The sequence below is a fragment of the Hydractinia symbiolongicarpus genome, chromosome 3 (assembly GCF_029227915.1).
Source record: "Hydractinia symbiolongicarpus strain clone_291-10 chromosome 3, HSymV2.1, whole genome shotgun sequence".
NCBI classification, from domain to species: domain Eukaryota; kingdom Metazoa; phylum Cnidaria; class Hydrozoa; order Anthoathecata; family Hydractiniidae; genus Hydractinia; species Hydractinia symbiolongicarpus.
The window spans coordinates 10,467,837-10,486,394 of NC_079877.1; the positions used below are offsets into that span (position 1 = coordinate 10,467,837).

General features: G+C 32.6%; 1 protein-coding gene across 1 annotated transcript; it reads left to right on the top strand.

The window, feature by feature from the left end:
• The first annotated feature begins 15,370 nt into the window (after nucleotides 1-15,370).
• LOC130636822 (mas-related G-protein coupled receptor member B8-like) lies at nucleotides 15,371-15,919 on the top strand. The gene has a single exon (XM_057446671.1). It carries the CDS (start codon nucleotides 15,371-15,373, stop codon nucleotides 15,917-15,919), a length of 549 nt encoding a protein of 182 aa, XP_057302654.1.
• Nucleotides 15,920-18,558: the final 2,639 nt, after the last annotated feature.

Sequence of the window (18,558 nt, forward strand, 5' to 3'; positions counted from 1 at the left end):
GAACGTTCTGGGTTTAACTTTTTCCCGTATTCCATGCTATTCCATATTACTTTTTATTTTATTTTACTTTAATTCGGTTAATGCTACGGTATCATCTGTCCGCCGTATTTCTTATGTGTAAGGTAACTGTTGTCTTCATACCACCCCATAGCACCTTACCATCCTGACCTGTGACTCTCATGGTAAGTGATTGAAGTAAACCTTTCTTTAGTTTCTTATATTGCGGATTTTTCGGTTCAATATATGTAAAATCACCACCATACTCGGATATATGATATGTCATCAGGTTGTTGCTATATTCACCATCTTTAAGATTTAATGAATTATCCAATTCATTAAGATTAAAATGTAGTTCCGTTATATCCCCTAGATTGAATATTTTACCCAACTTAGAGTTTCTAGCTAGTGGTGTTGATTTTACATCACCTCTCACGATTGAATTCAACTCCCTCCCCGTGTAGTGCCGACCCTGTGGTAACCTAACCGTGGTAACTCCATCAGCCAAGGGTATATCTATTGGAGCTGTAGCTACATATGTGACATTGTCTGAAAATGTCTCCACGATCGCAACCTCCTTTGTACCATGTGAGTTGTCTATCGGTTGATACAAATAGATTTTCTTCTCGCTATTTACGTCCTTTATTGTGATATACATTATTATATTAGAGATTGTGAATATATTTAAATCAAAGAATGGATGACATTTTCAGATATAACCCGAATGCGACATATAAACCAAATGGAGGTCTGGATCTTCAAATATTGAGCGCTAGGGATCTGTACAAACAGGCTATTATTGTGTCTGAAAGTGGTTCTTTCCCCGCTTCCTTTCCTAATATTTTTACCAATTATGAACTTGCTCAGAACGCGCAACGTATGAGAATTTGGAATGAGCAACCTTTTAGACTATGGCAAACCTAGCTAAATTTTGCCACTTGGTGCGCTTCAAGTGCCTGTGGGGTAAGTTCCGAACACCTGAAGGATGGTAGATCTATGGTCAGGTCGATATATCGTTTTCATGTGTATTATCACATTAGACGAATCATTAAGCGCCTGCAGACACCTCTACCCTTTGAGAATAGTTTTAATCAATATGATAATCCCTATTCAAATGAGGAATTTCTAAAAATCTGTGGTGAGTATGATGTTGATTCCAACCCCATGAAATACAGAGGTCGGTACTTTTTCAGTTCATATCAAAAAAGACGTAAAGACTATCCAACTCCCGGGTTGAGTTATTTCACTAACGACTCCATGACGCGGTGGATTGTGGAAAAATCCGATGGATTTACAAAAACGGGCCTTGTGAAGATCTCTAGCAGTGTTAGAGCCTATGCCTATCTAGTTCTTAGTTCTCAGGCCTCGGCACGCTCCTCCATCCTTGGTAATGATTCAAGTGCTCTGACCGCCCAAAGAGTTTTTATGAATAACCTTGAAGACATTGTTAACCGTAGGGTTGATATTCAGGAGGACATTAAGCGTTATCAGGATACTCTAAACTACGCTTCAAGTAAGGTTGATTATTCCGTTGGGCGTGGTATTTATATGATACCAAGTGACATGAATCTCAGAATTAAGACCGGTGTGGTGGGTTACAACAACAAGATTTTGATATCTGGTGAGGAACTTACCATTGGTATTAATCGAAAGGTCAATGCTACTGAATCACACAAGATAACTAAAAAGAAACCAGTAACACCCAATCATCCTGATATCCATCCTGATCATCCTGATAAACACATTACCGTACACCACGTGGATACTACAGATAAACACATTACTGCACCTTACCACAAAGATACTCCTCCTACACACGAAGATGGGAAGATCGCTCTTGTGTTTGTTATGACAACAGGTTATTTCATATGGTATTTGTTTAGATAAAGAATGACGTCAATTAAATGTCAATCAAGCCAGAATAACAATAGAGAAACAATGCATTCCTTACATACCAAATATCCTTAGCAACGGCTACTTTCGTTTTGACTTTTTTCTTATGTAAACAACTTTCTGGTATGTAAAATCCTATTGTTATAAGCGTTTGATTGACAGATGGTTTTACAAGATAACAAAAACTGCTTGCGTGTTGTTATTTATTTATGTTTTATTATCATTGATGGTATTACCACACTGGCAAGAGGACATTATAGACACATATAGCCATAATTTATAGGACACGACAGGGGAGGGTGGGTAGGGGGCCAGGGGGACACGGCCGGGGAGGGGGTTTTTGGACAGATATTATAGAGCATGCCCGCTTATTTGACGTAAAGTGGTAAAGTGCACATGGATTTTATGGACTCTTCTATCGTTGATTTGACGTGGATGATCTATAAATTGACGTGGAGTGGCACAGAATATTAATCGCTGTCCTAGGATCCGCCTTTTCCTATCTCTAGAATTGATAGTTTATTACTTTGAGAAGCATTTCCCATACAATGCAATCGTTCTGTTTTTAAAAATATATCATAGCACATTAATGTTAACGAGAACACTGAAATGACGATTACGAAGTCTTAGGAGACGTTAACGATGCAGTTTTACGTAGTATAATTGAACAACAACTACAAGGTCCAGCTGCAGTGAAAGGATACCGAGGGTTTTGGCATTCACTTCGATGTTCATTTGGCATAATGCTACACGTAAAACCGTGATGCAACTGCTAAGAGAGTTAGATCCGGATGGTACTGAACGAAAGGTTTCGCGTCGTCTACGCCGTAGAGAATACACATCAGCCGGTGCTAACAATTGCTGGCATGTGGATGGGTATGATAAACTGAAACCATATGGTCTACCTATCCACCTTTGTATAGATGGTTTCTCGCGAAAAGTTTTATGGTGGAAAGTTTCCAGGAGCAATAACAACCGACTAGTACCTGCTCACTTGTTCTTAGAAATAGTAAAAGAGTTGGGGTTTTGTCCACTTTTAGTTCAAAGAGATTGTGGTACCGAAAACGGTGTTATGGCTGATATTCAGTGTTACTTAACACAAGACGCTAACGCACACAGATATGGGCCATCGCTGTGCAATCAAAGGATCCAAAATTGGTGGTCCTTCTATCGACGATCTTTCACAAGTTGGATAATAATTTTTTTTAAGAATATGTTAGAGAAAGGAGTATTATTGCCGGAGAATCACATTCATGAGGAATGTGTTTGGTTTGTGTTTTTTGATTTATTACAATCTCAACTAGACCAGGTTCGCTACCAATGGAATACCCACTTTATACGAAAGTCCCGCCACGACAGTGTGAGTGGAATTCCAGATATCTTATTTTACTTGCCAACTACAGTTAATGCTAATGACCAAAAACGCTTTGTGTCAGAAGATCATATACATTACTTAATATCGCAAAGAGATGTAATTTCAGAAGGCAGGAACGCTACGACAGAGGCCGATACTGAACTTCTTGAATATTTTAAATATGTAGTACAATCAGAGAACATGGAATATCCACCAAAGCATTGGCACAATGGTCAGGGTATGTTCGAACAGATAACAAAACTTTGTGTATAAACTATGAACATAGAAAAGAGACATTTGAAACTAATAACATAATTTTCATCCATAGAAATATAACATAGTAGTATATGATGTAGCCAAAAATATATTTATATTGACGAATTTTAGGCCAGTTTAAACAAGCCTATTTCTCATGTAAGCCGAATGATACTGGCGTGCAGTCAAACATAAGTAGTATGAAAAGAGTCTGTATATGAACATTAACAAAATTTATATCAAGCATAAAAAGTACAATATGCTGTTTCTTGTGAAGACTTTTTTTCACTTGGGAATTTAGGTTGCACCAATAGAATATAACAAAATGCAACTAGCATGGCATGGTGTTGAAAAAGTGAATAAACAAAAAATAATCGTCTAATTCATATGCATCAGGGAGAAAGAGTAGTAAAAATTATGAGTTCATGTATTTAGGTGTTCGTGGATTCAAGAGAATTAACTAACACATAGAGAAGTTATTCTCACCCCTTAATTATAAATTCAAAATTCTCATTCCTCCTTGATTATATAACTTATCATAAATTAAAAATGCAATAAAACCTTCAAAAATTCGTACAGATATACTTTGTCCAAATCCAAGTGAAGACCAGATATCTGTACAAAAACTTTCAGTAAAATTCTCCAAGTATCTTGGTGTTACTGGGAATGTCAGGATCATTAAGCATGTGCTTACATTGACACATTTCCCAAACTGCTCATCATTGACATGATTAAAAGATATTTTCACTTTTCCATACATTCATGACAAAACAAACTTTGAACCAGTACAAAATTGAACAACATCACTTAAAGTGAGTACATGCTCTTTGTTTGACTCATGCCCTTCTTCGTATAGACAAATAATTTTGCCTTTTTTGATCCCTTGTCTTCTAAAATTACTAAAAAAATTGTCCAGTTGTAACATATGTCTTTTTCTGTTTCACGTAGTGATTTATCTTCTGTATTACTCGTGTATTCTACTGTAGTATAAATTTTCAATACATCTGAGGATTGACATGATTTGGAAATAGCAAATTCGATTTCACTTTCTTTGTAACGTGTTTTTAAAGTTGTTAACATTCCAAGAATATCCAACCCACTTAAAAAATGAGGCAATTTCTTCTGCAAAACTGGATAAACAGCAGTGTCTGATGATGTTGTCAACAAGTAATGACTTATCTTCTAAATTCACATTGACTTTTGTAAATCCTAAATCGTGTCTGTCAGGAAAAAGCTGTATAGCTGTCTTGAAGACAGCATTGTCTGTGGCTGCTAATATATTCTTAAGTTGTTGTTGAATGTCAATATCGAGGACGTCATTGATTTTGAAAACTTCTGTACCACCATCCAAGAGCTTCGATACAACACGAGGCATAAATACCCTGGTTCAGCACAACCCATGATAAGTGCCAATAACACTAGGTTACCAAATAATTTGAAATGACCTTTTTGTAATTTCTCGATGTCATGCAGGAATGTTGAGCCATTATCACGTGATTGCAATAAATATTTTTCACATCATCAAAAAGTGCTGCAAAGAACTCTTTAAGTGGCCCATCACCATCTTTTGCTTCTTCACCAATGAATGTAATTGTAAACGTTTTAACACCTTCACGATATAAACGTTGTAATTTCTCTAATGTGTCAAGCCAAATTTTTCTCCGCCTCACTGAAAGCTCCACAGTTCCAACTATTTTTAGAGATACCTGCAAGTTTTCAAGTTTGTCTGTTAAAGATGGTCCATTGTCAATATAATTTTCAATTGAATTGATGTTGTTATCAAATGTAGGAAATGCACTGTGTGTACTGTTATACTCAGTTGAAGGGATAGAACTGCAATTGTGTCCATCATTAAGTAAACCGAATGGATCATCTACATCGTCAATTGTTGTCAAAAAATTGTAACCATTATCAACTCTGGTGGACGTATTTTCAACATTGATCTAATTGATTTTGTCACTTTTTTTGCCATTATGATAAAACTGTGATGACAAACACAGGTAAAATAAAATTTGGGAATATGGTTTACAAAGGTCTTCCTTGTAGTCATTTAATTTAAAAGAAACACTTTACCAGGCATACATATGACTTATTGAAAGTCTGGATAGAGCAAAACCCAATCTTCTATGGCACAAAATTCTTGATTGTGGTTGCCATGTTTTTCGATGGCAGCAAGTAAAATTTCTGTTCCAGATGATGCTTCTATTACTTTTAGAGGAAGTTTTCGACCACGAACAACTCTCATCACTCCGTACTCATCCCACATGGCTATGCCTACATTAATAATCGCCGATGATTTTTTTATTATTCTAAACTGTTCTTTTGCTTATTATTTGTTCCCATCATAGATGCAGATGATGGTTGTGCTGCTACAGATGTTTTTGTTGATGATATACTATGTTTCATTTTTGTACCAGGCTTAAAGAAGCTCTGTCTGTATTTTTCTTGACTCTCGGCAAAACTATTTAAAAGCATCGTATTCGATGGAGTACAAGATGTATCGTTTTCTGAAGTTCTAGCGCCACATTTCCCACAAAATGTGTGCTCTGTTTTGACTTCAGATCCACACGCTACACAGTACGCCATTTTTATCTGCAATCAATGTTTTGGTACAAAATAACACGTCAACCGAAATTAGTTAATACATTTTCTTTCTTAATTTTCTTCTCAAACCTTTTTCTTTTTCTCCGATATTTATGCTTTATTTTTTTTTACTTCTGATTTATTCTTTTCTCAATTTTAATATTCTTTTCTTGATTTCGATTTCTTTTTTCAGTGTACCTTCTCGGCTTCCGGCATTTCTAGTGGTATATGCAGAAAATCAGCCGAATATGAGATTTGTTTTTGGGAAAATGTGGTAAAACAAAAATAAAAAAACGCTCTCAAAAAATAAAAACGCAAAAGATAAATGTAAATCATCACCCAACGAAACAAACGCATAATTAGAAAAGAAACAATAGCCATCGAACCCCGATTCTATATAAAAAATTCAGTAACTTTGAAGAAGAAAATATGTACCAATTTGCAACCCCTTCTGCAGTAATATCATTTAAAAGCTTTCTTAAGATTTTAGCTGAAGCTGGGCTGGGAGGGAACATACAGAAATATCTACAAAATTATAACATATCTCAGGCAATAATTTACACAATACAAGGTCCAGTTACCAGCTGATCGTTTTGCAAGTAAAGAAATTAAGCTTTACCAGCATTAATTCTTATAGTTCTACAGAGCCATGTATTTTATTTATGTTCGTTATAGTTTTTAATGTGTTTTAAAAGTTTTGCTTTGTCGTTAAAACACTCGTCTTGGCAAGTAAAAATACAGGAAAAAACAGTGCAAAAGATGGGTTTAAAAGGAGCGCGTAAACAAAAGAACTTTGAATAGAATTTAAAGGGACATTGGTTAGATGTATCTCCTTGCTTTAACCTATTAACTAAAACTACTGTGAATGTCGTTGACACTTTTTGTCGCACTTGTGTATAAAAATTCCTAACATGGATCTAACCCCAAACAAAACGTTTTTCATTAGTTTTCTTAAAAAATGTATCTTGTGAGAGAGAAATTAATATTTAAAGAGTTGATTCGTACCTAGCTACCCTATCTACCTAGCTACCCTATCTACATAGATATATGGATCAAGATGTCTTTTTGTATTGTTATCTTGAATTATCATAGTTAACACACTACCATACATGTAATGAAAAGTTTAATTACTTAGCTTTATGAAGTTTTGGAAACAAAACTTTATAAAGTTACCAAAATTTATGAAAAACTTTTTAGTGTTACTTTTTTAGATTTATTAAAACATAACTGACTAAGTCTTGGTGCTGCGTTGTACATTAAGAAAGAATAGTAGACTTCTGAAATAATAAAAGAGCCGCCCTGTCCTTAAGCTAGTTTTTTAGCTAGCCAAACTATCTAAAACAAGTTTTTCAATATGTTTAGTACGTAGTAGCTGATGAAAACCTAGTGCAGACGTGCTGATAACAGCTATCCTTTTGTATTTTAGCTTGGTGCTTTGTTTACATTTAGCTATTAGCACGTTTACAATGTTTGCAAATTAGGATATTATTAAAAACTTTATTCCCCTTCCCAATGCCATAGCAACATATTTGTTAAAAATCAGATGCGTAAGAATAAATCCCACACATATATATATTTCTGGGGACCTGGTTTGCAAAACTTTATCAATTTTTTACTTATATTAATGAATTTATTTAAGAAAAAGAATATATATATTAAAACTTGGAGAAAAAATGGCCCATTTGAACTGAGATTTGGCAAGTTTTTATTGACAGAATAGATTTCTGTGATGTAAGAAAATAAGAAACTTGATTGCACCAATCCGGCATGGCACACATTTTTATTTATACACTATCTGACAATTTTATCATGAGAATTGCCCATTTTGGTTTCTACACATGCATCTTTGTCAAAATTTATGTACTTTCAAAACATTTGTATCGTTGTCCCTAAATTCAGAAACTGAGGAACTATGATAAAAATGGAAATATTCAATTCTTTATTTCAATTTTATCTCAGTAAAGAGTATGGTATTTATCTCAGTAAAGAGTAAGTTTTCTTATAGCCCACTTCACTGGGCAGCTTAACAGTGACTATTGTTCTCACAAAAAATCAAAGCAACTACATCACGCGGAAAGTGGTCTATATCCCTTTCAGCATATATACACACTCATGCTTGTATTCGGATTAAGGAGGTATTTTAAACAATAGTGGAACTTCCTAACTGTGTCAAAAATTAGTTCTCGTAAACATTTAAAAGTATTTAACAAGTTTCGAATTTATCAAAATTATATTAATCATACCATACTTAGTAAAGACTTGCGCCGATTTTATTATCGGCGAAATGAGAAAACGTATTTTTCGTTTAACCCTATTCGGTCCGGGGTTTTTCAAACATACTATGACCGGGGGGCGGATTCTGCCCCGCCTAATAACTTTTCATAGGATTGTTCAAATTGAATCAAACTTGGCACACTTATAGTACGTCATAAAAGGAACAATATGGTGGCAATAAATTTTTGCTTGCGTCAGCACATTTTCTGTGACGTCATCAGAAGCTTGAAAATTGTTAAAAATGACTATCTGCTTAAAATATAATTACTTTTGTTCTAGAGCGAATTTTTACATTCTGTTTGAAGTTTCTGAAAGCTAAATAAAATTTTTTTATAATACCAATATTAGGACCAACAATGAGTATGTTTATTATTTTTTATTGACAATATATTTCGGATAAACATTATCCATCATCAGGTCTAAAAGCAAATAAATAATGTTAAAAACAGTTAAAAACAAGTATAAAATTATTCAACATATCATACATAAACTACGCCTCACACTACAACAAATCAAATTTACAAGAAAATCTAAAAACAAAACGAGTTTAGAAGAGAGTAAGGTAATTAAATTTTTATTACCAATGCTCTGCTTCTATATTCGTCTTTTGTATTTAAAACCGGTTTGATGTAATTGATCATTAACGCCTCAAGAGTCATTAAATGATAAACGTTCCGTGTTGATGAACATAAAATTGATACATTTTCCATTGTTAAAAGACGAAAAACTTCTACAAATTAACGACCTGCATCCGTCACTCAAATTTACCATTGAAAAAGAAGGGAAGAATACGTCTATACCTTTTCTGGATATGTTAATTATTCGTTCAAATAACAATTTATCATCGACATGGTACACGAAAGCTACCGATACAGGCCTGACGATGAACTTTCATTCACTGGCACCACGGAAATATAAACGGTCAGTCGTATCCGGCCTAGTTCATCGAATACATCGAGCGTGTAGCACATGGTCGAATTTTCACCAAAGTCTAGAAAAAGGTAAAACTGTTCTTGAGAAAAATCAATATCCGAAAGCTTTCTATGACCCGATAATTAAAAGTACGATATCTAAGATTATGGAAAATAATGATAACGAGAATCCTGATGAAGAAGACGAGAAAGAAGAGTCTGAAGAGAAGATGATTTTCATTCAATATCGTGGGCGAGTTTCGGAGAAATTTGAAACTTCTATTAGAGGGTTGAATATTCCGTGTAAAATTATTTTCACATTGAAAAAGTTGAAAAGTTATTTGCCTCCATTGAAACCTGTAATTGAAAAATGTTTCAAAAGTTGTTTGGTATACAAAATAGAATGTCCACGATGCAACTCGTGCTATGTCGGACAGACGAGCCGACATTTAATCAAACGACTTAAGGAACATAAAAGAACTGGTCCGGTGGGAAAGCATTTCGACGATTGCAATAATCTTTTAACAATGGAAAATGTATCAATTTTATGTTCATCAACACGGAACGTTTATCATTTAATGACTCTTGAGGCGTTAATGATCAATTACATCAAACCGGTTTTAAATACAAAAGACGAATATAGAAGCAGAGCATTGGTAATAAAAATTTAATTACCTTACTCTCTTCTAAACTCGTTTTGTTTTTAGATTTTCTTGTAAATTTGATTTGTTGTAGTGTGAGGTGTAGTTTATGTATGATATGTTGAATAATTTTATACTTGTTTTTAACTGTTTTTAACATTATTTATTTGCTTTTAGACCTGATGATGGATAATGTTTATCCGAAATATATTGTCAATAAAAAATAATAAACATACTCATTGTTGGTCCTAATATTGGTATTTTATCGTGAAGCCACAATGTTTTTATCTTATTCGTTAAAATTTTTTTAACATATCTTCCGGTTTTTACATGGATCGGATAAAAAATTGCCAAAAATTGCCCGAAAATCCGTTTTTTCCGATTTTCGGGTAAAATCCGACAAAATCGGGAAATTGGATTAGTCACGTGTCAAAATTATTCAAAATGATTCTTCTTGATGAAATAAAGTTGTGTTGCAAGTTTCAAGTTCTAAGGATAATCCTAACAGGAGTTATTATATTTTCCCCATTATAAAAAAAAGCTGTCTGACGAGCACTGTCTGCGAAAATTTCAATAATTATTTTGTTATCAACGAGCATTCAATTAACACACGGAATCGAAAAATGTTAATGAAATTACCACGTATAAAATTGGAGTTCGGAAAAAGATCCTTCAAATATCTTGGTGCAGCATTATACAATGACTTACCATTAAAAATACGTTGTTGCGATAACTTATTTCAGTTCAAAAAATTAGTTTATCAACATTTTATGTAAATATTCGCTTTTAAAATATGTTTTATATGTTTTTAGTAATTATTTAAGTAGCTTCTGTTTCTAACTTTTGCGCATTCTAATTTCACATTTTTCTTTTTTCTCTTTTTCTTTTTTCTTGGTACGTACATGCGTTTTATATTAATTTCTTAGCTAACTCATGAGTGGTTATTTAGTAGATAATAGTTTTTGCTTATATTTTTTTTTCTTTTATATATTTTTACTGACAGGACACACGATGATAGCAGTAGTTCATTTTACTGAAGTGTAAAAAATCCTGTATAAATATTGTTTAATAATAATAATAATAATAATAATAATAATAATAATAATAATAATAATAGTAATAATAATAATAATAATAATAATAATAATAATAATAATAATAATAAGGATTTCATAGAGATTTTAGGGGTAGTTTCGAGTAATGGCCAATATCAAAGCCTCTGAAAGGTATGGGACCTAAATATTTAGCATGCAGGTGTGTAATAGATAAATGTTGAAACTCAGTAAGTACCATAGCCATTTAAGAAAGCAATCAGGAATTATTAAAAAAAACCGTCTGGGGGGTGGGCGGAATCCGCCTCCCCCCCCCCCCCCCCGGACCGAATATGGTTAAGTTTTAAATTATTTTTAAAAATTAAAGAAAGGACTTAAAATTTTGTTATGATATGAATTTAGACCAGTTTGATGAAATTGAGCGATATAAATTTTACCTATCATCATAGGCATCTTCGGGGCCATTTTTACAAGTATATAAAATTTGACAAAGATTCGACTGCAGTAACCATTAAAGGCAAATCTGATAATTGAAATAAGTTTGAATTGCATACACCCTATTTCTCTAGAGAAATAGGGTGTGCGCTTTTAGAATTTACCGCCGAAATATTTAACCTGGATTGATGCCGGTAATAATAGGATTAATCATAATACGAATACAATTTAACTGATGGCACTTTGTGTGTCTCTTGACGTAGCTTGTTTCGTAAAAATAAAAAATGATGAAAAACGGGGCTATATGCGGCGTGCAGCGTCAGACCTCATCTCGAAAGATAAATTAAAAGAGCTTCTACATGTTTGTAGTTCTTGTCGTTCCAAAAGATTTGAGAAGGGTTTAGAGCATATTTATAAATAAATTAGGAGTCCGGAATATTGAAGTTCTATAAAAGATTAAATGTGAGTTCTCCCTTCAAATGTATTTGACAATTTACTCTCGCAGTTTTATTAACGTATATTTGACTATTTCTCTTTTTGGTCGGTTAGATATAGTTAATTGTATTTTCAAATAGAAATATATATTTTTCACTTGAAAAATTACCTTTACAATTTTTGCACCATTTAGAACAAAATTGAAAGATTTATATTTTAAGTTATTGTCAAATATCGAAGGTATCAAAGTTCATACTTAAGTTTATGCTTTTAAAACTAAACAATTACTTCCTAAATTTTGGACGTCATTTATCTTCCGAATGACGTAGTTATATCATTAATACCATATTTTTGTACTAAGTTTCATGTATGAAGTTCAATATTTTTTAAAAAAGGGATCTTGTTACGTTATCGTTAAAATAGGAGACTTTCATACAAGTATGACGTCATATTTATCTCACTAACGCCATTAAAACTCGTTTGTTTTATGTGAAAACAATTTTTGTTTATATTAAGTAAATTTGTCAAAAGTTAAGTTGATATCGTCAGTAATTGCTGAGAAACCCAAATTTATTGCAAAATTAGAAAAATGGCATTTTTGGTTCTTCAACACGACAACAAGTAGACATTCGTGTTAGTATATTGTTTGCCATCAATCTTTTGAATCAATTTTTAAAGAAGACGGTCTCTTTGACGTTTTGTTTTTAATTTTTAAATTAAATCTGTTATTGCATTGTCCTTTTATTAATAATTCATATTCACAAATTTTGTTTCCAGGCCAGACATTTGTCTCTTTTCCATGAACAGTAGTGTTCCCCTTGATGGAATACTAAGTACCACGAAATATTACTTTTTCAAATTATTTTCATGTTTTCTTGAATCCCCGTTAATATTTCCCTAAGAAAGTTACAAACATTTGTTATTTTTCTTACAACAGTACTACCCAGATAAGTGGGCGGTCCAGCACATGCTCATATTTAACCATCAATAGTCGATAAATCTTGGGGATTTTTTTGCTCCAAAAACGACCTGAATTTTTTTACAAATTAATCTGAAAAGTCCTTAACTTACGTTCCGACCTGCAGCTGCTTCAGGTGACTAATTAAAAACTTACACATTCTATCTGGCCGAACTGTCCACAAGTTAAATAAATTTTCGCGTCTCTCAAAAATTCAAGCTAAGCAATTGCTACTGTATATCATGCACGCAAATAATAAAGAAGCAAAGCAAAGTTTGAGTTATTACCAATTATAAAAAAATCTAAAATTGACAATAACTAATAGTTTCTAAATTAAAAAGTAATTATCCTTGGACGAAAATTATACAGAGTAACCCTGTAATTTTAACTGTCCTACTTTGCTCAGTTTTACTCACGTGTTAGAATTAATGCATAAGTGTCCTACACTCACTACAAATGTTCCAACTACATTTTTGTGGCAAATTTTAACTCCGACAATTACGCAATTGGATTCTTAAGAGAATCATTTTTTTAATATAAAAAGAACAATAATATTAACCAGGATAAAAACGAGTTATATTTTGTAGCAGGACCCTACGCAGCTTCATAAGAAGCTTAACAGAGCAAATCAAATACACCAATTTAGGTAGCGAACTAGCGCGCTGGTGGGGCTGCTTCTCACCACCCTGCTAGATAGTGAAAGAACAAGTCACTTATTTCCACATGTTATTTGACAACTTTGTAAAGAGTGCATTTTTCTTTAAGGTATAGCAACATACTCAGGTTGCAAATAGTAAATCTCTGTATAGTTAAGATAACATTAAACGAAACAATAATGTTAGGTATGTTAAAAGCAAATTTACTAATTTAAAACCAGAACAGAGCAGAATAAAACGGCTAGCACTGGTAATGCTGTAGTTTATTAAAATGCTAGATACAAAACAACTTTATTAAGATTTGTGCATGAGCAAAAACGTGCCAATGGATTCTAGACAAACATAACGGAAATCAGAGTCTTTTTAGAAAAAAGAAAGATTCTAATCAGATTGATTACAAACTTTTCTTTAATTTAAAAATGTTTCCACCTACGTCCATGAAAACTTAATTCTTTAGCTACTGTAATCTGCTTGGCCAATTTCGATCTTCCCAAGCAATAAATAGCCAAAGAAGATTTCGATGATTGCCAGTCGATGACAGGTAACATGACATAATGACATAATGACATTATTCAATAAAAATTTTGTTTGTATCTAGCGATACCTTAGGCAGACATCATGGAATTTTTCCATATGAACACACAAGGCTGGCTAAACGAGCTGACTCTTAAAAATTGTGTGCATGGCAAATTATCTTATTTGTATTTTCTGCATGGAAATGACAAAAGAAGGTTTGGCTTCTTGTCGATTTCTAAAATATAAATTATTGGCGAAAATACTGTTAAATTATATGCATGAAGAACAATTAATCATAGTCATAATACAACAAGACTATCAATAAATATATAATAGCATAATAATAACATAATTTTATTGTTGTGTATTTATCTTTGTTTTCACAAAAAGCATTATTTTTAACATTCTGCTGGATTACATTTCTTTGAAGAATCCTTGTAATTTAGATTTACTTTAGAACGCGATGTAAAATATATAAGCAAACATTTGTATACTGTTCAGCCCACCTAACTTGGGCCAGCTCACCTCATATACACGTAAAAAAAATACCAGCCCGCTGTGTTAGCCCGGTTAAACGGACCAGCTCGTCTTATATTAACAGCCTCTAAGACCTGTAAATATTTTAAGTTTATATTCATCAAAACTTTAAAACCTTCTAACCTGATAACGACAATTAGAATTGTTGAAACATGTTAAAATTAAAAAAATGTGTTTTATTTTTAAAAGTTGTTTTACAAATCGTGCTCCTTAGATCACCTACAAATCTACAATAACAACGTTTTTGTAGCCCTAGATCTGGTTACGCAAGGTGAAGCAAACTTGCCCATATGTCAAAATATTATTTAAAGGACTATAGATCCAACAAATTTTGTTGTAATCGCCCTTGTCGTGTTTACTTCCCGCTTCAGATTACAATGGCACTTAATCAAATAAATCTTCTTTTTTAATCACAAGTTCTTTTCCAGCCACTCACCTGCTTCTTAGTGCTATTTTTCTAATAAAGATTTCCTTGTGTTTTTTTCTGTTTAAAGAAATACAAGATCAAAAGTTTGGTCATCAATCATATTGATGACTGCAATGGAATCTAACACCTCCAAAAATATTTACATTTGCAATGATTACAAAATATTATCTCGAAACGACGTGAGAAATATTTTCTTTGCTTACCATACAGCAGCATTTATATTTGCTGTACTAGTTTCACTCGCAAATGGAATGTTTTTATTCATATATATAACAAAACCAGAAAAACGTCGTAGCATGAACATATTATATGCGCTTTTGTCGTTTTCAGATTTTCTACATGGATTAACTCTGGTTGTAACAAGGAGCGTATTTCTAAACAAGACTTTTGATAAACTCTGTCTCATGCAAGATGTAATAGAAAGTACTGGCTTCGCCTTTTCTACCATGTCGTTATGTGCTATAACGGCAATATTAGTGGAAATCTACTTAGCAATTATGAAACCACTTACACATGCAACACGAAGAGAGAAAAACACTATTTCAAAGATACTTGCTGGAGCTTGGATAGTTTGGGTTCCTCTTCCCATTATTTGCAAGTGTTGCGGACCTCAGTATTGGGATGTTTATAGAATCCTCTCTGGGGTATCTTTAATTCCCTTGTTTTGTTTAGTTGTTTTGGTGCAAATAACGGTCTATTTGTACGTTAAACAAAATCCAAACGTACGAAGTCGAGATAAACATGCAGTTGCTACAACAGTGATTTTTATATGCTCATTCTTTGTCAGTTTCACACCTATTACTGTTATTGGAGTATATTCCAAATTCTCCCGTTACAGAGCGATTCTTGAAAGTTACGTTATACCGTGGGCTCATCTTATGACAGGCATTAATCGCCTAGCAGACCCTATTGTATGTGTACTGAGAACAGACGATTGGAGAAAAATAAAATTTCGTAAAGTTGGAATGAGAAATAATACTATAGCATTTGCATAGTAGTTCTTTAACTTTAACATTTCAGTTCATTTTAGTTCATTTTAGTTCATTTCAGACCTCAAATTAATTGGAAGTATTTCGTGTAAGTTTTGAAAACATTTCAGTTTTTAAAGGTGCAAACGATTTCATTGTGCAGCATGTTATTTCTTTATATGTCTTCTTCATGAAGAAAAGGAAACAAAGAGTGTATTTGAAGGAGTTATATTTAATCTATTCCTAATGTTGATACCAAAGACTTTTTCAAACGACCACTCGCAATTAAAATAAGTTTCAAGGAACCATTCGTACCGACTTTAACCCATTAACTATAAAACTGAAGCTATTGCGAATGTTGCCGACACCTTTTGTTGCATTTTTGTATGGGAATTCTTAACATGGATCTAGCTCTGAACAAAATGTTTCTCATTAGTTTTCTTAAAAAAGTATTTTGTGAGAGAAAAACAAATATCTGAATGGGAAAAATACTTCTTCTTAAAGTGTTGATTCAAATTGACGCTTTTTGGGTTGTTCTTAGATAAGCTTTGTGGTAATCCGAAACATTACTTTTTTGTTTAAATGAATATACAGATACTGGCACTTTCGTACTAACGATAATTAATATCAATCGTGAATCTTTAAGAAATATTATACGAATTTTAAATATATTTATTTTATTATTTTAACTGCCTAGCTATCCCATCTACGCGGCTACATAGACCAACATAATTTTTGTGTTATGATTTAATTACCATAGCTAACACCCTGCAATGCATGTGATAAAAGTGAAAATACTTATTTAGCCAGCAAGCAACCCGCGGAATTGATAGTTTGCAATGTTTGTTGCTCCAGTAATGTAGCTAGGTTGATTTCTAAGTGTATTATGATGGCATTGTAATTTGATAAAGTGGGTAAACACATTTAACAATTCCAAGATATTGTTTCAGATATGTCAATTTTGACAGCCTTTATTTTTATTCCTAACAAAAATATATTAAACGTCCGGTAGTGGTTACAATATTATTCACCAAGTCTTTTACCAATAACGAAGTAATGCTTGACCTTTCATAGGTTACCTTAATGCCTTTTTTGGTCGTTTTAATTCTTATATCCTTTAAAAACTAAAATTCATGATTAACTGTGTTCTCGTGTATAATTAATTCTATTTTAAATCAACAACAACAAAATGTGCCAACACGAGGTGTAATCAACAAATGACCTAAAAGTAAAATGACAGCCTCGGTTGCTGTGAAATTTTGTTTAGCATGGTTAAAGTCTTCAATCACATTACATTGATAAAAAGAAATCGTACCTATTTCTTAAATATTTATTCAAAGTCTGCAAAACCTTTCATCGCTATCCTTTAAATGCTTAAAATTTGTAACACCGGGATTATAACGAATTCGAAAAATCTTACCTGCTTCATTATATATATTGCTCTAAAGTACTATATAACAACTTTCAAGTCCGAAATATTTTTCGTATTATAGTTATTGCTCTTTTAATTTTTACAAATTGACCAAGGGTCCGCTAATTTTTTTTTTAAAGTGCGCGGTGAAATTGAATTTCCTGCAAATATTTAATAGCTTACAGCTACGATATCTTAGACTTTTAATTTTAACGATTGTGAACTTCATAAAATTATACAAAATAATCCCAAAGTTATTAGTCTTCATGGCGATTTTAATATCGGTGGAATAAACAAATTGTGTTTTTCGTTATGTTCTGCAGTTTCATTAAAACTTTAAACAAGGACTGAAATCTTTGTATGGTGCAATTTTAGTCCAGTGTAAAATAAAAAAATTGACCTATCACTATAGTTCCTGAATGTCTAAACTTAGGCATCTTCGGAGACTCCGATAAGCCATTTTTGCAAGCATATAAATTTTGGCAATGATACAAGTGCAGAAACCATTAAATGAAAATCTGATTATTAAAACATGCCAGATTGGGTCCAAATAAAACAAGTTCTATGTTTGATGCCAAACATTTTATTCAGTTTTCAGAAATATGATGTACTCTTTTAAAGCTTGCTGCTGAAATATTTAACCTCAAATGATGCCAGTTTAAATAGGATTAATCATTTAACGACTACAAATTATCTCATTGTATTTTGTCTTTCTCTTGACATAGCATATTTCGTAAAAAAATGGCAGTGACCAACCAAAAACGGTGAAAATACAGGGCAACATTCGCGCGACGTCAGATCTTATCTAGTATAATGATGATTAAAGAAGGATATAGAGCATAGAATTAATTATAAGTCAAGGACATTGAAGTTCTATAAAAGAGTAAATGTGAGTAAATCTTCTCCCTCCAAACATTTTTGACAATTTAGTCTCGCAATGTATTTGATTATTTTTCTTTTTGGTCGGTTGGATATAGTTAGCTATATTTTTTATTTATTTTTGTGATACTTATCTTTACAATAAAGGTATTTGTGAAACAGGAAAAGCCAGATTTCTACGTAGACATTCGTGCTAGTAATTTCTTAGTTTTTGGAGTAGATAATTTCTGTGACGTCACATTTTAATTTTTTTAATTAAAATCTGTTATTGCATTGTTATTTTTTTCAATAATGTAAATTTTTAATTTTGGGATTTTCGATAGCATTATTTTATTCTTTTTATTTTCAACACCTTTTCATATGTTTAACTTATTAT

What these genes read in the sequence shown, in the direction of transcription:
- LOC130636822 (XM_057446671.1), top strand. Translation starts at nt 15,371, where the DNA reads ATGTCGTTATGTGCTATAACGGCAATATTAGTGGAAATCTACTTAGCA.